Source organism: Vidua macroura, chromosome 8 (assembly GCF_024509145.1).
Source record: "Vidua macroura isolate BioBank_ID:100142 chromosome 8, ASM2450914v1, whole genome shotgun sequence".
Classification (NCBI taxonomy): Eukaryota; Metazoa; Chordata; class Aves; order Passeriformes; family Viduidae; genus Vidua; species Vidua macroura.
The window spans coordinates 24847431-24867627 of NC_071578.1; the positions used below are offsets into that span (position 1 = coordinate 24847431).

At 39.3% G+C, this 20197-nt stretch overlaps 1 protein-coding gene across 2 annotated transcripts in view; it reads left to right on the forward strand.

Annotated features, from left to right (window-relative positions):
* The window catches only part of CSGALNACT2 (chondroitin sulfate N-acetylgalactosaminyltransferase 2), a 32565-nt gene that overhangs the window by 8962 nt on the left and 3406 nt on the right, over positions 1-20197 (forward strand). The window contains exons 1-6 of one of the 2 annotated variants that reach the window (XM_053984201.1): positions 5201-5225; positions 6656-7896; positions 14944-15160; positions 15693-15794; positions 17381-17559; positions 19161-19255. In XM_053984201.1, the coding sequence (XP_053840176.1) occupies positions 7233-7896; positions 14944-15160; positions 15693-15794; positions 17381-17559; positions 19161-19255 (1257 nt within the window). In that variant the 5' untranslated portion in view covers positions 5201-5225; positions 6656-7232. Of the gene's footprint in view, positions 1-5200; positions 5226-6655; positions 7897-14943; positions 15161-15692; positions 15795-17380; positions 17560-19160; positions 19256-20197 lie in introns of those variants that run through there. The other variant, XM_053984200.1, reaches the window with a different exon arrangement.

Sequence of the window (20197 nt, forward strand, 5' to 3'; positions counted from 1 at the left end):
AATTTAAAAAGAGGAATAGCACCAACAGCAGTGCAGAAACCCCCAAACTAAATAATGCAAGCAATAGGAAAAGCTGTGTCATACAGAAAAGCTACTGTCTTGTGAAAGCTGAAGTTAGAAGAGCTTTTCATGATAACTGTTTGATAATAGTTTTAAAACAAGCAAGCAAATGAAAATCCTTCAGTTGGTCCTACCTAGGACATTTTACCTAGTTTTTCTTGCCAAGCAGATGCCTCTCTTCATAAAAACAATAAAGTGTCTGAGAGATGACTTTTGTTTCCTGAAGTGGTATAATACTGACCAGTGTGGTTAAGGTGTAGCTGGTTGGGTTTCAATTTTAATTCAGCATTTTCCAGACAACTGGATTTGCTTTGGAATCACTGGAGCCAAAGCAGGGCTTCTATTCATAAGCTCATTGCTTACTTTGGATTAATTATAAAGTAAATAATGTGAATAATACTGTTCTTTCATTTGTCCACTTAACTGTGTAATGGACTTAGTTTTGTTTAGGAACAACCAGTGCCAGGACAAGCAATAACTTGCTTGTTTCTCCCACTTACAGGAGATAAAACTGCTTCAGCAAAAGGCTGCTCTTTTTCCTTGTTATTTCACAGTAATTATGAAAGAATTGCATTTAAACCGCTATAGTCCAGTTAATATTTCCTTCAAGCATGACAGCATGACTGCTTTTTCCAGGCATTGTCATGGCAAAAACACCACCATTTCTAGGTTGTTGGATATCACCTTCTGCTTGCTTTTTCTGAGAACAGAGACAATAAACCCCACAGTATTTCCTATTCTGTCATCTTGGCAAGCTGATTTATTTTTTGGCCATGTATATGGGGCAGGGAAGGGGTGTGTGCTGCATGAGCAGGATGGGTCCTTCCTAAAGCCCCCAAGGCCTGTGTTGCTGTTGTTAAAAACACATTCCTGGGAACTTGAAACTGAGGCAGAAATTGCAGGAGAGAGTTTGGGCAAGCTGTAGAGAGCGTGACTTGCTTGATGTTCTTGATTTCGAAGATGATTGAACACCGATATTAAAATGAAACCCTACTCTTTTCTATGTTTCTGTGTTTTAAAAGTTAGTACAAAGTGTGTTGCTTCAGTTGCATATGCTGAAAAGATGTAATTAATAAGCAGGATCTGGTCCTTGGAAAAGGCAGGGTTTTTTATCGATTTATCTCTCCCTGGTGTTGAGAGTGAGTTGATCTATCACATAAAACAAGGGAGATAAGAAACCCGATATATCTTCCCTGTATACTGCAGTCTCTAACGTGGCAATGGAAATTTGTGGAGGTTTGGTCTTAATTTTATTTTGGAGCACAGCATTCCTGCTGGCAAAACAACAATGTTGCTTTTTGTAAGAGAAACCTTTTGCATGGAGAATATTATTTTTTGAGTAATAAATCCTGTGATAGTTGCACCCTTCACTGAAGTAACTTTTTCCTATGGTTCCCATACCTCAACTACTTATTCCTGGTGTATTGTGAGTTCTAGAATGGTCCTCATGCCAAAGGCATGATTTTTTTTTTTCCCATTTAGTAATTAAAGAAATATCTGACATTACCTATTGCAGATATGCTTGGGCACTTTAAAATTCATTACAGGCTGTTCATAATGTGGACAGTTCACCACTGTTCATTTTTTTCCCCATGTCTTTCATTAAAAATGAGGTGAGATGCTCAGTGATGAGTGTACAGTCATCATTGTTCCTGTTTCTTCCATGGGACACTGGCTTTGGCAGAGGAAAGGAAATTGATGAAAATCAAGAGGTAGCTTGAAAAATTCCTTCAGCAAAGCTGAAGTTCAGTGCTGACCAACTAAAGGGGGGCGTTGGGATGAATTGGAGCAGTGTGTCCTACCCTAAACTTTAAAAAAGTTGAAAATAAGTTGCTGCATGTTCTTGATGTGATTGATTTACCCTGGGCAGTGGTTGCAATGTGTACAAGCAAAACTTTCGGTTTTTTCAGAATTCAGTGTGAAACTGGTAGGGTCTAAAATACTTTGTGTTTATTTTCTCTTTCCTATTGGTTTTGTTGAATGCGGGTTGTCTCTCCATAAATTGGTAGTGCCTTTTAACTTCTCTCCCATCCAGCAGTGCATAGGTGTGTGTGCTTGGGAGGCAGAGCCATAGCTGAAAGCATATCAGATGGCAGAATTATAATAAAAAGATGAGGGGTTTTTTTTGGTCTGTAAAGAGGGTGAGGTTCTTGAATAGTTTTCAATGGAACATGAGAACTTCAGAAGTTAATTATTGTGATTTTTTTTTTTTTCCTCACTTCCTTTCTTCCTAATAGCTGACAAGTCTGACTTAGGTGCTGGCTCAACTAGAACTGTGTAATAAAACCCTGGACAATTTCTTTTGTCTTTTCTGAGGCTATACCTCAGGCTGTCTAAGCAGAGCTGAAGTGATGTGTACTTAAGGTACGGTTTGAGGTTTTTCACTCCGGGGTTTATGCAGAGATTGTCTGCAACAGCAGATTCCCAACTCGCTTTGTGTTTGGTTTCAGCGAGTGAGAAGATAAAGGTGTGCCCAGTGTTCCTCTAACATTCCAAACTATTCTGTTCTCAGTGGCACTGTTCTTCAGAATAGGAAGAGAATATGCAAGGGATGAGATTGGACCTTATGTTTTCATTGTATCACTTGCCAAGAAGAGAAATATGTGTGTGGTGGAGACTTGAGACGGTGAATATCTGTGGCATCTGGGTGAAATTATGAACAATAAAATAACGCTCAGCTGGAATTTCATGAGCAGCTAAACAGTGTCCATCCAGGGCATGCTGAATGAAAAGGGCATGTCTAAAGTAAAACATGCTCACACAAGGAAAGTCCCCACAGTCTGGCATGAAGCCAGGTGCATACTGAATTAGGTCACTGCCTTAAGTGTGAATATTTCCCCACTTCAGAAAGATGCACTCATCCTTTGCAACAAGGAACAAAAACAGAATGCTAATATAATTTTTAAAAATGTAAAGCGTTTTCAATTAGCATGCTGGTCTATTCCCTTGTGCTTAGAGAATCAATGAAATTGTTTGTAAGGAACAGAAACATTTCCATTGTTGAATATACAGAAGGCCCTGGAAATGCAGAAAGAATTAGCAACCAAGTGCCTCTGGAAAACCTGGAGATCTTTATAATAAGACTTGTATAAGCCTCAGATGTCTCATTCTTTGGAGATCATACAGATTACTGCAAATAGACTAATTCTGAAGAACTGATAGGCAGTTAAATACCAGCATGCAATATCAGGTGCAATTTAAAGTTTTGGAACTTCATCTTTAAGCACTGAAATTCCAGGAACTTCTGTGTGATTACTAATTATCAGGTAATCTTATTGTCCCTTTTTATATACTTCAGAATGTTCCATGTAACCCAATTAGTTTCCCTATTGTGATTTTTGGGATCCCATGTGTTTTTGCTTGTTCTGGGGTTTCACAGCCTGCTTTCTCTTGTAATCATGTTCTACAGCCTAGTTACTGGAATTCCTAAAGTAGGACTGTGCCAGACCAAATTCATATCAAATTTTGGTTGTAAATATACAAAATCAGGGCGCTTCCCCCCCCGCCCATTTCTCTGAAAAGAGAGAATAGTGAAATAGAGTGCTCATAAGCTCTCCTTTTCCAATGGGAAAAAAAGGAAGGGAGGTTGTTACTGCTTTCACTCTGTGAAGTATTCAAGATGAAATGTGTCTTACTCTTTTATGATGATTCCCTCAGCAGAAGTAGTACTGAAGGAAAAAAAATTGGCTCAGTTCCCACTGCTTTAGCAAACTAACTTACCCATTCAGCTCTCCATGTGCAATTTAAAATTTTAATGTTCGACATAAGTGGTTGCACAAACATTCCTGGCCTTTAAAGGCCACAGTGAAGCTCTAGTGGGAAAAATGCCTGTTCTTTATGATGAAAAAATGGTCAAACATAAATAGGCAATGCCTGTCTCTGTAAAGGGCTGTCTTGTTAATGAGATTGTCACTAGCCCATAGATAAAGCGTTTCAGCTAATGAAGGAATAATTAGAGCCTAGAATCTAGAAAAGTACGAACTCGTGTGTAACTATGAGTGTAGTTCTCATTGCTTCAGGAGTGGGTTATTGTATCTCTTCCCTGAGCACCCCTCGGGACGACAGTGCTCCCCTTACAGCCCTGTGCTGTGGACAGGTGAAGGGCTGGTGGGAAGGGCCAGGAATCTGCAGATGTCCAGCAGCGAGTCCCCTCGGGGTGTGGTGACTTCCCTGATCCATGCTTACCATAGTGATGTCTGTTTGGCCGTAGTGACGAAAGGTAGGAAGAGTAAGAGTGCTCTCAGTGCCCCCTGCTCTTCTCTGAGGGGATCTTAATCTCCTGGTACTTTGTATCCTCTTGACACCACATCAGGAGATCTGTTCTCCCTTCTAAGACATGAATGAGACCTGAAGAAACTTACTGACTCATCAAAGTTGAGCAGAGGACAATTTATTGGTGCAGGAAGAATTGACTACAAAAGCCTACTAGAACTAATGCTCCATCTTCAGGGGTATCGATCTGTCAGTTAACAACAATTAGAATAGTTGGGGCTTGATTTACTGATATTTTTTGCAAGTTAGATAGTTTGATCATTTTTCAACATGCCTTTACTGATTGAAGATGTGTAAGCTTCTGCCTGGAGTAGCTTTACTGAGGTTTAAAGAAACTTACGGTTCTTTATGCTATTAATTGTGGCTTCACCTCTTGCAGTCTAACAGAACAAGAATTCAGTAAGAAATGTAAAAAACTGTCATATGATCATCTTTGTACTAAAGAAAGCTTGGGATGATATTGGGATGATTTCTGTGAACTGGTTTTATCCTGTAGAATTTTTCTTCTGTCTCCCTTGATTCATCACGTCTGGACACTGGTCAGTAGTCTGAGGATACATCTGGAGTTGATCCCCCTTTATAGGCATTCAACTTGCATTTATATAATACTGTGTTTATGCAGTGAGGAGTGACTAAATTATGGCTTGTCTGAACTTGAAAGGATGTTATCTAGTATTCAGTTGATAAAACTGTTACTTATTTTGTACCAAAGTCTCCAGTAGCTTTCCATGAGTTCCAGAAGCTTCAGTTTCAGATGAGTAATTGCCTTTAATCTGCTGTATTAAGAATTTCTACATAATCTGTGTAAATTATTTATTAACAGGGACTTTACCACTAGAAATACTAAAAACTGCTATGAGCACTCCTATAGACTTCAGCTGGACAACTCTAAGGTATGCAGCTCTTGCCAAACTTGGTGTGGATGATACGCCTGCAAACTTTGTGTGGCTGTGGCAGGCATTGCTGCTGGTGGTATGAATAAGTCACTTAGTCTTTCAGGCCTTGCATTTGGAGCTTTATGCAAGTGAAGATGCTGAATGTGCTACCACCAGTGTTCAGGGGTACCTGATTCGCACTGGAGCAGTATCCTGCTGCTGGAAGCTGAGTGGGAAGGGAGGAGTGTCACAAAGACACAACTGGGGAGACACAGTGCCAGGTGTTTGCTGTAAACACACGGGGAGCATTGTGGCACCCTGACTGACTTGCAGGGTCAGCACAAGATGGGCTGGGTGGCAGCTGGCAGTGTCTGTCTAACCCATGTAGAAGCAGTAAGGGAGTGAGCCTTTTTTTTAGTCTCCTAAGGATAGTGGAACTAAACTGAGAGTCTCAGAACTTCCCCCAAACCATACTTGCATAACGCAGTCAAAATGGATATAGAGCTAATAGGTCCCTGGATAAATTTTAATGAGCTTCACTTATTTTATACAAGCAAATTTTAAATGAAAGTATTTTATTAATGTTGAAAGTAGACTAACATGCATTGAGCTTACTTCTTAGTATTTTATGCTGTCATTAAAGAGGCCATAAAATATTTAGCTGACTCTCAGTGCTGAGTAGGACTTTTGGTATCCCCCTCTTGTATAACTGTGGGCTGTTTCTCTGGTCTTTCCCTCTAGGCTGGTTTGGTCAGTCAAGTAAGAGTGTGACCCATGCAAATGGTCACTGCCTCTTCATGCTAGCCTAACCATACCAGAAGATGGAAATATCAGCAGATGGCTGATCCCTTTCATCAGTCAGGGATTGACGTTTGAATTTTAATTTCTTTTGAATTAGACTTGATCTGAAATGCAGTCTCTGTAAACTTTGATATTTAAATCTATAATACTTTATTCATGAGTGAACAGTTATACCCTGAAAGGTATTTACTTAAAGTAAAAGCAAATGAAATTGCAAGCTTCTGCTCTTTCAAAATAGTAAATGGATTTTTTAAAATTTTTTTTTTTAGTTTAGAGGAGTAGGAAAGGCATGGGGTTTGTTGTTATCTTTTTTCCCCTCCCACAGAGTAAAACAAAAAACCCAGGAAGGAATGGGGGAGTTAAAACAATTGTGAAATAAACCATGGTGAGACTAGAAGAACCGTTACTGCTTTGGCTAGCTGTGTGACAAATGCATTTCATTGGACTGTCCATGTTACTATTTTCCAGGCGCTGTGTCAGAGGGAGTTGCTGGTGGGTAATGCAAAGGAAAGAAATGCTTTTTCTTTCTCCCTTGATCACTCCTTCCACCAGCAGTCTTTTGCGTGCATGTGTTAAACTTTGTTCATGTGTTTCTCAAATGACTGTCTACTTTGTAGTTCTAATATGCACCTTTCTTTTAATTTTAGGTTCTGTCTTCGGTTTGCTGACTCAAACCACAGATTCCAAGGAAAGGAGGGGAAGTGGAATAAAATACTCAAGTGCTAGAGGAAAAGCAAGACTAGCCAATGAAAATTACTATTACTAAACTGTAGATTGCTCTCACACATAGTGGGGGGAAAAATTGCTGTCTGTTCAGAGCTTACAAAATTACTTTTGCAGATTTCCTTCACAAAACTTCAAATAAGCTAGGCCCCTTCAACTAGGGCTGAATTAGGAAATGGAAATATGATTCCTTGCTGGTGTCTTCCATCTTCCTTTGCCTTTGCAGGTTTTTTCTGTTTGGGGTAGGAAATCCTGAACAAATTGTATGGCGTCAGCCAGACTTACAGTTGATGGTTATGGATGACACAGGAACTTCAGATTTACATCTCCGTAATGACACCTGATTAAAGCAAAGCTTGAAAACTGCTCATCTACTGTGTTACCAGAACTTGTAGTAGCTATTACAGTTGTGTTTTCTCTCTAAGATTTGAAATCTGGGGTGATGTCCCCTGGAAAGCAAGAACATATAAGTCATCTTTTAGGATTGGAAACAGAAATAATATGAGAATGCCCAGAAGAGGCTTAGTAATTCAAGCCAGGACTCGTTGGCTATTGGTGGGCCTTGCTTTACTATTCAGTTTAGTTTTGCTCATGTATTTGCTGGAGTGTGCTCCACAAACAGATGGCAATGGATCTCTGCCTGGTGTCGTAGGTGAAAGCATGGGTAAAGAATACTATCAAGCTCTCTTGCAGGAGCAAGAAGAGCATTATCAAAACCGAGCTACCAGTCTGAAACGTCAGATTGCCCAGCTAAAGCAAGAGCTTCAGGAAATGAGTGACAAATTGAAGTCCCTGCAGGAAAAAAAAACCCCGAAGGTCAATGGTATGAACTACCAGGGCACCAAAGAACAAACATCCAATGATCTCCTAGAGTTTCTTCATTCCCAGATTGACAAAGCTGAGGTGAGCGTGGGGGCCAAACTGCCTAGTGAATATGGAGTCATTCCTTTTGAAAGCTTTACATCCATGAAAGTGTTCCAGTTGGAGATGGGGCTCACTCGGCATCCAGAAGAGAAACCCGTTAGAAAGGATAAGCGAGATGAACTGGTGGAAGTTATCGAGGCTGGCCTAGAAGTTATCAATAATCCAGATGAAGAAGATGGGCAAGATGAAGATGATGGAGTAGGAGACAGGCAGCTGTATAGTGAAAATGATTTCATAGAAGGTATGTTTACATGCTTCCCAGCTCTTTAGCAGAATGTCATAACAGGCATTTAGTGGGGTTTGTACTTTTAGGTGTTTTACCTATTTGAATAGAGTCTTGAAGAGTAATTGCATGATAGGAGCCTTTATTTCTGATGATGAGGATATTACTGCTTCATTATCTTGTGTTTTTTTGTGGAGTAACAAATGCATGTCAGAAGGACTCACCACAAGAGGTATATGGGGGAAGCTGTATCTGCTTAAAATATAGATGCATTCATAATTGATTGCAGCCAAAGTCAGTGTGATACAGCTGCTTTTGGTACTAAATAATTGAAAGACTTTCAGTGAAACTGATGGCAATGGGAAGGAGAAATTGATTCATCTCTCTTGTTCCAACTAGTTAAGCAATCCAGTCTGAAGCTACATGGTTTTTCTTCACTCATCTCTATGCCACTTTTAGTTAATAGTCAGGCACTTGACTCTCTTAGAGTTGGTACAGTCATACTGGTGGGAGAGGTAGGCTATGTTCTGAGCCTGTCAGCTGAAGAACTTGGTGTCCTGAATAGACCTTTTATGGTCATTATCAAAAATTGCCCTAGTACCTTTTTTTCGTACTTAAGAAATAAATACAGTTCATGCTGCCATTAAAGACCAAAAGGTGGACCATGTTATAAGACCATTACTGTAGAAGGGATTCTGAAGTAAGTACTGATGTCTGTGTTATTAAGCAAACATGCGGGAGAAAGGTACCACTGGCCTTGAAATAATGGCCTTTCAGTCTCAGATGATGTAATTGGTCTGTAGTGCAAAAAGTCTCTGCTTTTAACAGCTACTATGTTTAAAGTTTGATGCAAGTACGCTTCTTCATTCCAGAAGGTGGTACAGGCCATGGAATCCACTCAACTGGGTCAATGCAATACAGCCTGTGTTTAGCTCTTAGTACAGTTCTCATTTAAAACCCTATTATTTTTTCCAGGGGTTATCATTCTTGGGCTTTATGTCTACATTAAGTATTCAGCTGCTTTTTCATTGCTGTTTTAGATATTGCTTGTACTCACATGGATTTTTATTTTATCATGACAGAAATAGCTGTTGATTTTTTACTGTACTGCCTTTAATGATAGACATGCAAGAAAGCAAGTAGTTTAGGACGTTAGAATTCATACCTCTTCATACCTCTGCCTCTGTTCACACCAGTATTTGTTTTTGGAAATAAAACTAATTTCCTTTTGCTGTAAAGACAGTAATTTCAAACTCAGGGTTACGGGAACTATAGGGAAAGACAAGTCTTTCATGCTGCATATGGGTGTGTTAGCAACCAGCTGTAGCGTTATCTACATTTAGTAGTATCTTCAGACAGAAGTTGTGGGTTATGTGGGTATTCTGTGGGTTTTTTATGCACAAATACTACTGGCAAATTCAGCCAGCAAAAAAGGCATCTTCTGAATGTTCACATAGCTTTCCTCAGCCCTGTTTTTCCAGAAGTCATAGGTAAGCAGACCCAGCCAGTGTTGGTAGGTACACACAGGTCCCTTGCCCTGCAGCCCTGTAGACAGGCTTTAGCACTCTGCCTCCACCGCCTGTGCATCTCCTTTTGATGGAAGTCCAGTTGGAAAGCTGATGCCATTCTGTTTATAAAATACTACTCCCTTAAGCTGTCCTAAACGTGTAGGATCAAATTGCATAGCAGACTTGGTGTATCAGCTGAAGTCAGAACAGGTCCTGTGACTGTCCTAAGAGAACGTCAAAATTGTTGCTGGATTAGTGTTGCTCATTTAGAGAAACAGATTTTTTTAAGCTGGCTTCAGTTGAAGCAAGTAATTTGAGTTCTACATCCTCTTCGATTGGTAATTATTTTGTAATAAGTGGTTTGTGACTAAAACTAGAGTATTGTGCAATTTGAAACGGGAGGCTGAGAAACTTGGTATGTGGATTATTTTTTTTTTTTTTTTTCACTTCTGGGACAAAAGAGAAAGCATGGCATTGCATTAGTTAATAAATAACCATCACGATTTATGCTCAGTATAGATAAGCTGATTTTATCTTCTGACTTGCAGGACTTTTTTTCTCAAAACTACTGCAGATCTATATACAAAAACTTACCCACAAAACTATGCTATAAGAAATTTTTATTCTGAAGTCTTCTAGCCTGTTACCTCAACAGACTATTTTTATATAGGTCAGTATTTGGTTCTGGGAATTATATTTGCTCTTTTCCTAGACTTGTGAAATAGTAGACTAAACTTTGAACCATGTAATTTTTTTGTGATATGTACTTTCAGGTACTCTCTCCTTAGAGAATTTGGTGACTGTTGAAGTAAGTTTAGAATATCATTTCTTATAGACAGTGTCACTTAATGGTGTCTTTTAATGTCTGCTGAATATGTGTGACGTTCTTTCCCAGCATTTAGGTTGCCTCTGATGCTCAGTCAGTTAAGTTTCATTGTCTTCGTTTGAAAATAAATCAAGAAATTTTTTTTCTTACTGTATTTTAGGATTTATTGGAGTAATTTGAGACAACTTGAATTTAAAATTGATCTGCTTTCTATTTCAAAAACAGGAATTTCCTAAATAAACTTTTCTGAAAAAATACACTTAATTAGCCGATAATACTCGTGGTAGTCTGAATCTACTACTGAATCTAATACTGGGCAGGCCAAAAAAGTTCCAAATGCATGCTGATAGATGCCAACTTTCTTGTTGCCACTCTACATTTTTGCTCTGTATCCTCAATGCAGCTGCCTTGCTGCATGCTCAGCCTCCGTGGGCTCTGCATGATGTTCTGTCTTCTACCTGTTGTGCAAGGAAGCTGTACCCACAACAGGGAGCACTCTGGACAAGTATTTCCTGAACTCATGTTATTTTTTTAGTGTTGCAAGACAAAGTGATGATCCAAATCTGCTTTGGAATTCTGATCAGGCAGATCTTTCACAACCACATAATGGTTATGTGCAGGCTTTGAGCAATAACACTAATTAAAAAAAAAAAAAAAAGATTTCTAAGTGTATATTACAACTACAAATATACTTCCTGAAAACTTCAAATAATTTTTCACAAAGCTCAGTTGACTTGCTCTGCTTATGAAGAGAAAACCAGCGAATTTCTCAGCTCTGTTGGCTGTACCTGTTTTCCTTTGTAGCAACCCATAATGAAATTTCCAGAATTCTAATATTAACAGAACAAAAATCTGACCTGAAAAAAAGTCTTATTGTGCAGTTACTGTTTGAGAAACCCTTTGAAGTATTTTTTTTTTTCTTAGTGTTTACATTAGATCTAAGTGTATGAGAAACAAGAATATCTTATTCCTCATGGATGAAGAGTATCTCTAGAGAGGATAAAAGATGCAACTTTACATATTTTTCACAAGTGAATGGATTTAGGATTATGAGCAATGGACCTAATTGCTGAACTGCATGTTCTAAGATAGTCCTCCATTAAAAATAGATTTATTTGAGATCAGTATTTGATAATATTGAAAAATGGAGAGTAATTCAGAGGAGATAATAGTATTACTTCTGTCTGTTCCCTTTCTCCAGAGTTGTGTGACATTGAGTCTTGAATGGTGATTGAGGAGCCTTCATGGACACACTTCACCATCAGTGTAACTGGCTTATTTGAGTTTACATTTATTCGTGTAATTGGCTTTTTTAATCAAGAGATTACAAGCTCTTCCATTGCACAAACATTTCAGAAGCTAATTAGCGATTAGCTAATGGCTAATAAAAGTCTTGTTATTGAATGTCTAGCAGTGCTGTTTGGGTGCATTTCTCTTGCTTCTACGCTTCCAATTGGAACTGGGCAAAGTCTAGAAAGTCATGGAAAAAGGAAGACTCCCCACCCCATCCTTGGAATGTAAAAATCCTTTATTCCCATGCTGCAAGCTCTCAAATGTTTGCCATCCATAGAACAGTGTGGGCTGTTTGTCATGCCAGCAGCCCCTGCCATGTGTGCTCTTAAGGCCAGCAACTGGCCACTGTCCTTGGAACTTCAGTGGAGAACTCTAATACACACAAGAAAACCAGATCCTACATCTTCAATCCATAGACCAAACACTTCCTGGTAGTTGTAAAGCAAGTAATATTCAAGGCAATAGAAAAACAGCTTTTTGGCTTTGATAGTAACTGATCCGCAGGATTCCTATGTTTCATTTGTTTGGTGAGAAGCAGAACTTCTGCAAAGGGAGTAAAGCTTCATGGACCCGAAATAGCAGCTGTTAAATTATTTCTGCTGCTTTTTACTTCTTTGCTTGTGGAGTTCTCTTTTGGATGGCAGCCAGTGTATGCTAGTTGGAAGGTGAGATAACAGGTTTTATTAAATGAGTCAGTTCCAAGTGTTAAAAACTTGAATAGGCTAAGAAGTAAACCAGATATGGGTTCCTTTTCTGGCTGTTCTCAAATCTGGCTTCTGTGCATAGAAACTTTAGTCCCATAAAAGTATTCAAATTAGTAGATTAGCAGCAGAAGCTAGCTCATAGCAAGGAGAGTAACTCTAGGAGTACATACTATTTAAAAGAAATGTGGCGCTAGTAGCATGATGAGATTCAAAAGTTTGGAATCTTGTGTTTCAGCAATTGAATGTTGGCTAGGCACTATTTGGATTTGAATTTTCATATTAAAGTCTTTATGAAGTTGCTGCAGTGGGTTTTGCTTTAGTTTAATTTTTTTAAATTAGTCTAGAAACTTTTACTCTGTACCTCAGCCTTCTGTTGCAGACTGACATCTAAGCTTATAATTTGATTTAAGACAAGCTATTGGCAGCTGGTATGCTTTTTAAAAACTTCACTTATGTTGTAAGTAGTATTTTTATCTGTAAACAACTACTGGATAGCAGACAATAAAATACATAATACTGAATGTTAATTTCCCCAGGAGTCCTGCTACAAAGTATTTTCTGTCTATTGTACTAGCACTGTGGTGCATCAGATACTCCATTAACCAAGATGCTGTTTTCAAGCTACAGTGCTGGACTGTGCAGCACAAAGGGTTAGAATGGAAAAGGGTTGAGAGGGATTTAAAATCTTGTGCTGCTTCTGGCAGTCATCATTGTGGGCTTTCATTGTTTGAAACACCATTTTCAGTGCTCCTAATTAATAATGATTTGAAAATAAGCATTAAAATGTGGTGCATACTTATGCACCTCTGTGCTGACAAAAGCATAAATGTGGATTTCTGTCTTTTCAAGGAGAGCATTGCAGAACTTTGTTCAAAGGGTAAAAGCCTCTCAGTTGAGAGGTTCAGTCATCACTGAGTTCCAGTATGATGAACCAGCTTGTTTTGCTGCACCATGTATCCCACAGCCCCTCTGTGGTGGTCATCCACATCTCCCATTGGGTCTGCCAATGCATGTGCTTGTCCACAAGACAGGATGGATTACAGAGCTGAGCATGGGAGGGGTGCAAGGAGCTTGCTGTAAAAGAGAGACTGCTGGGCAGAAGGAGGGAACGTCAGTGAACGAAACTGGGGGATGGAGGCTGGAGCAGAGGAACACAGAGGCAGATTTAGGGAAAAGATTCTTTCTTTGTAAATGGAATCTGGGGTATAGAAAAAAGTTAGGTCAAGGTTGTGTGCACATTCCTTTGCTTCTTGTATTGAAAGGGAAGGGAACATGGAGAATACTTTCCTGTGCATAGGGGGAGACACAAAGCTCTATCATCCCTTCTTTCTGGTTCCTGTGACAGTTGAACCCAAGTTGCTCTAGGGCTTAGAGCTGCTTCCTTTGCATACTTTGTCTGGTGCTGATTTCAGTTGCAAAAAAAAGACAACCAAAAGGACAATATCAATGCTGGGTAGAAAAGAGGACCTTTTGTGTCACCAGTATGGCTTGTCTGCTCTGTGGCCTGCCACCAGCTGCTTTCTGTCTGCTTTCTGGGTGGGAGGCCTGGGAGGGATTTCAGCTGCTGAGGAGATTGGCTTGGAGAAGGGGCAGTTCAGGGCAGCCATGTGAAAGGAAGTGCATCGTGTTAGGGCAGGGGTGTGCATCACACTTGGGAATATGCAGCTCTTTGTAACTTTCTCTATGGTCTGGGTGGCCACTTAACTGGAATATAATGCCAGTTCATGGTATAGCTTTTGGTTCTTCTGGATAATACATCTTTTCCTTGCTGGTAAGAGGAAAGCAGAAATGGGATGAACATAAGGCATTTTTGTTGGAGGATTTTTTCTGTCATCATTTCTTACTCTCAGGTTAGCACAGATATGGAATTAGCAACACAGAGCTTAATGGGGCCAAAACCACAGATGAGCCTCAGTCCTTTCTTATGTGATGTAAAATTAGAGTCTGTTGGTTTAACTTCCTTCTTAGATGGTCCTTAAGTTAAAGGACCATGTTCTGAAAGGGGCAGATTTTTTTCTACCCATTAGGGGTAAAATATCTCTCAACAGATAGTCCTGTTTCTGGAGTGACTAGGACTTTTGTCCTAAAGTGTGACAGCCACATAGAAAACTTCTGCCTACGTTCTTAGAAGACTATGGGTGTAGTAAAATTCCACGTATTTATCAGATAGAAAGCATTAACTACTGGTCAGCAATGAAAACAATTTCAAAGCATTCCAGCATTATCACACAGTTGTTTTGTTTAGATGCCACATGTCAGATTTTGCAGACTTTGTCAAGCAAGTTACTGCATTTGTTCTGCTCACAGAACAAATTGTGCTTTTCTTGTGGTGATTACTGGCCAGATGATCTCAGATTTTACTGTGGGCTAGCTCAGGGCTAGATTCTCACTGAAGGGCTTAAAAGCAGGCAATATTAGATTTCAGCCATTCTTTCCCTTAGCAAATAGCTGAATTCCCTTTTTGTTGGGAAGACCCAACTCCAACTGAGAAATTGGCATAGGACCATGAGACCTGTTGTCTCTAAGAAGCAAGGGAAGCTGGAGTTCTTTTGGGATTGTTTCTCAGGTCTGACCTAAAGTGGTAGAAGGGTGACAGAGATCAATAACAGCTTGTGGAAGTTTCATATAGTTTTAGGAGAAACCCAGAAGCTTTGCCCTCACTTCTTTAGTTCTAAGGAAATAAAACTGCTGGGATCTTTGACTTTACATATTACTTGTGTGACTTATTCTTCAGGTTACTATCGTACAGAAAGAGATAAGGGGACACAGTATGAGCTGTTTTATAAGAAGATGGATGGCATGGAGTACAGGCATGTCACCTTGTTCCGACCTTTTGGACCCCTCATGAAAGTGAAGAGTGAAACAGTCGATATTTCTAGATCGATCATTAACGTTATTGTTCCTCTTGCTGGAAGAACTGAGGCATTTGCACAATTTATGCAAAACTTTAGGTAGGTGCATGAGATTATATAGTGAGCTATGTTCCTGATTTTCAGTATTTTGTTTTCTTTTCAAAATGAGTTCCTGTTTTGGTTGAGTTGCAACAGAGCTAATGATTCCAACATTGTGTGCGACTGCCTTGGGATGTTTGTAATTGAACCTACTGTATGGAGAAAACATTCCTTCTAAAAGGGCTTAAGAGATTCTTGAATTGCAGCAAAATGACCAAATGTCAGGGTCATTGTGAACCTGGACACAGATGATCTTGAACATAATTTTTGTATTTACATCAGTTGTAGAGTGCCTGTTTATAAAATAAGGTATTGGAATGGGACACACAGTATTGGAACCTTCTGATGTAAATGGGCAAGATGGGGAAAAAAGAGGGGAAAGCATCTTTTGTTGTTTTCTTTGAAGCCATTTGATGACTAACCAGAATACTTCAATCTGCTAATTCTTTTTAATGCAATAGCTTTCAAGTACCTGAAGTTTTTTGTTGTGTTGCAAATAATTACTAATATCAGCTTATCTTTGTGGTTGTAGGGATGTGTGTATTCATCAGGATAAGCGTGTTCACCTCACAGTGGTGTACTTTGGACAAGATGGTCTGTCAGAAGTAAAAAGCATCCTAGAATCTGTAGCTAGGTAAGTATATCAATCCAACATCAGTCAGTAAAACCAATATTGATTGTCATTTTAAACAGCTTTTAAAAAAGAATGAAGAAATCAACCAAATGAAGTTTTTACTCCATTACAGGTTACTAGGAAATTTATTATTTATTTACTGTACACTATTTATAGTTGCTATTTTACAGCTTAGGTTGCAAAAGTTTCCTGAAAACTACTAAAGATCAAGTTATAGCCAGAAAAGACTTTGAGGTTTCTATCTGACAGTCCAAAAAACAACAGGGGTGAGTTTTGCAGTGGATATTCAGTCATGCTAACAGATTGATTAGAGTTTAAGTTCTTTGGAACCTGGATGTACATTTTAATAGTTACCTCACTGAAGAAGCAATTTTATTTAATAAGGAAGAGAACTGTAGTAGTCAAAGTAGGCCTGTACTTACTCTCAGCTGTAAAATAACTTTAAGCACAGTTCATCATGGCTGTCTCAGCATTACATCAGTATGGATGTAAAATTCACGAATGTGTCATTTATGTTTTTTGTTCCAGAGAGATGGGACAGGTGTCAGCATCCTTTACCCTATAGCCAAGGGGCTCCTTCACCACCTGAGCTCTAGCACTCATCCCTGAGCTGGGAGCCTGTTTTCCTTGAGCTCTCCTGTGACCCCTATCTCACTGTGCTGGCCAGGCTCCTCTCCATGACATAGGATACACACAGGCTACTTTGTCACCAGCTTGAAGTGTGTGATGGAGAGCTGGCCTGACATGTAAGGGTATCTTGTAGGAAGGGAGGACAGAATTTCTGCATTTTTTGCTACAGTCTCCCTAGCACCTGCTGTGTGCTGTACCCCTCCATTTTTGAGGCCTCTGCTACCTGCCCTGCTCCCTGTGAGATGTCCCTCAGAGCACTGAGTCAGTGCTGCAGGCTCACTGGGCATTTACCTGCTTCTTTATCTTTTTAGTGGTGCTAGTGTTGAATATCTTCACTCTGTTCTCTTCAAGCATTGTCCTCTGAAGTGTCTCTGAAGTAGACACTTAACTGTGCTTGAAGATGTTCTCTGAGTGTGTTTCCAGTCGCTTTTGGCTGCTCCTTCCCTCTTCTGCTGTGAGTACAGGCACGTGTGCTAGTGGTAACCAGCGAGGAGAAGCAAGGTGCCTGGGTTATGGTGGCACTGCCACACAGATGGCCTTTGCCCCATGATTCTGGTGATGCCAGGACTCTGGCTTCCTGTTTGCCCTCTTCTCTGAACTGCTAAAGACAGATATTTCTGTTGGTCAGGACTTCTTGGTTTGTGGGGACAAATTTTAGACACCATTGTAATTCACGAGAGCATTTTAATTCATGTCAGTTAACAAAAGGCATTTTAATCTGTCTGAATGATTAAGCAGGAAGTGAAGTTATAAAATAAGACTGATTTCTATCATTTTACAAGGTTTAAAATAGCCAACCAAGTGTAACATCATCTTTTTTTTTTTTCATTCTGATCATATAACTGTTTTTCTTTTTAAATTTCTGGAATGAAATTCCTGTACAATGCTAAAAAAAAAAAACTATAAATGCCCCTCCCCACAGATTTATTTTGGGTTTGGCTCTGTTTTTCTTGTAGAGAAACTGACTTCCACAATTACACGCTTGTCTCTCTGAATGAGGAATTCAACCGAGGCCGAGGACTTGACATGGGTGCCAGAGCCTGGGAAAAGGGCGAGGTCCTGATGTTCTTCTGTGATGTTGATGTTTATTTCACAGCCGAATTCCTCAACAGCTGTCGCTTAAACGCTGAGCCCGGTATGTTCCTTTACTGTTGCTGGAACGGAGCCTTGTCACCCTGCTTGACTTCAACTGACCTGTGCTGAGCATATAGAAAACAAGGAAAACTCAACTAGAATGGTGGAGCTTATTCAGTACCACACACCCTGGAAAATGAATCACACTCTGCACAAAAGGCAATAATAATTAGACTGAGATTTCTCTGCCTTAGTGTAGCTTGTTTTAAGAACACATTGTCTTTTTGTACAACGTACAATTTTCATGTTTTCTTCAGATTTAGTTGTCTGCAAGAAAGCTGGACAATTTAATTGCTTTAACAATTAGACTTCATGTAAATCTATATAACAAAACTCAGTGTAATGCTCTACAGTGGAAGATGATTTTGTTATGCTGAAATCTCTAGCAAGTTTGGTTTATCTCTTCTCACACGTGTATGGCCAAGACATGTCACAAAGGAATGGCTCTCAGTAGAGCTACAGCGTGCTTCTTATGGAGACTGAGCTCATGTTCCACTGTTCTATCCCAAGCTCTGAAATATTGATTGTTTTTCTTAAGTTTGTATGACACTTGCTTGCTCTACAAGCTTTTGCCAAGAAGGGTAAAGCTTTCTTGAGTTAACAAGCATGCTACTGAAGACCTCCTCCTGTCAAACTGTTTGGGTTCTTTTTTTAATGCTTACTCTTGTTTCAAATTTGTTGCGGTCAGAAACCATTTTCTCCAAATGTCAATTTGGAATCAACAGATGTTTTTTCTTCACCTAACAAGCAGGCAAGAAAATTCTTCAGAAGCCAGATATTTGGGTTCTGTTTCTTGCTTTTTCTTTCATTTTTGTCTGTCTCTGTACTTCATGGAACAAGTTGTATAAATAATTGGAAAAATTTTGGGGAGAAGTATTTTGTGAGCTTTAACAAGAAAGAGAATTCAAGAGACTGCAGAGACTGCTTGAAATTCATACTGTCAGTTTGTCACCTTTGTTTCAAATGAGATCTGAAAATGCTGCTCACTCCTTCAGAGTTCATTCCCAAGTCAGAATAGTGAATATTCTTGTGGACTGTTGTCAGTACCTTTGCAGCATTGGTGATGCAAGACATTAGTGGAAAAATATTTACCTGGCTTCTCTAAGAGACACAGAACCAGTGTTTTCATCATAATCAGGATTCTCATGATGCTTGATGCCCTTGCAGGATATCCTGGAAGTACCTGCTTTTACATGTTTGTGGATAGAGATAAATTCATAAAACTCAACAATACAAGATGTTACTTGGATTTGATTATTTTTTAGTTTTACTGCATATCATTATTGCAGGAATTTTTCAGTCACCTAGAATGATACTGAGATATCTAACATTTTATATAAGTATGTATAACTATTTATAAATGTAAATCAAGTGTAATATGTATAATAGGCATACATGTGTATTTTTTTTAATCCTAAGGGTTGTGCCCTACTTGATGTTATGGGCTTCCTAGGTGGGAAATCTTAGTTGCTAGAACTTGTTTTTATTTGTTTCCACTTGATGCCTAATAAGTAATATTTTACATTAAAAGAGTGTTTCTCGTTTCTTTTTACCTTCAGAAAGCATGCCCACAGTGAGTAACAATTATCTTTTGACTTCCAGGGAAGAAAGTTTTCTATCCTGTGGTATTCAGCCTTTACAATCCTGCTATTGTCTATGCCAATCAAGATATACCACCTCCTGTGGAGCAGCAATTGGTAAGCAGCCTGATTTATTCTGGATAGAATTAGGTGAGCTTTGTATTAAAACAAAATTAAGTGTAACTTAATAGTCTGTTTGGGATATCTTACGACCTTTTGGCACTGCACATGTAAACAGTTTTCTCCATTATGGGCAAAGGACTTGGAAAAAACCTTGTCAAACAGTACAAAACTCATTCTTAGATAAACTTAAAGTTCCACCTCGTTTAAAAGAAGTAATTGCAATTAACCAAATGAAGTTGGTATTTCTCATCTGCTGCTTATTCTGGCTTGACAAGCCCGTATTTTAGGAGGATGGTGGAATTGCATGGCAGCAACTTTCATCTTATGTTCCAGCAAACAAAGCATTGGTGAAAGGCAAAAACCTCTGAATTCTATGTCCAGTCTGACTCTCTTCTGAGAGACTGCATGGGTGAAATTGGGTTTTGCAGCTGAGACTTCTGGGATGGACAGGTTTAGAGGAGGAAAAGAAGAGAGAGGAGTATGAAGAAGAGCTGTATTAAAAGAAAAACATAATAGCCCTCATTCCCTACGTTGTTTGCAAGGATCCTACTGAAAGCCAGAGGGAAGGTTTTGCATATAGTCTTAGACAATCACAGCTGAGAGAGGAGTGAGCCTCTGCTTGACAGCTCTTCTGTTCACTGTTTTAAACTTAACAGTATTATTGTTTTTAACTTCAATCACAAAGCTTACTTTTCATGTCATATCAGATCAAGAGACAAATGTGGCCTTAGAAAATGGGTAGGAAATGGAGCGTTGGGAACAGATGATTTAGCCATGGACTAATTTACTGCTTGGCCTGGGCAGATACCTAGAAAATAGAGGTGGTGCAGCAGAAACTGCTGTGGAAACTGCAGTGAGGGTGAGTGGAATTGGAAAGCAGAGGATGAATTGAGCAGCAGGTCACTGGGAAGCCCCACATGAGTGCATGACACAGAA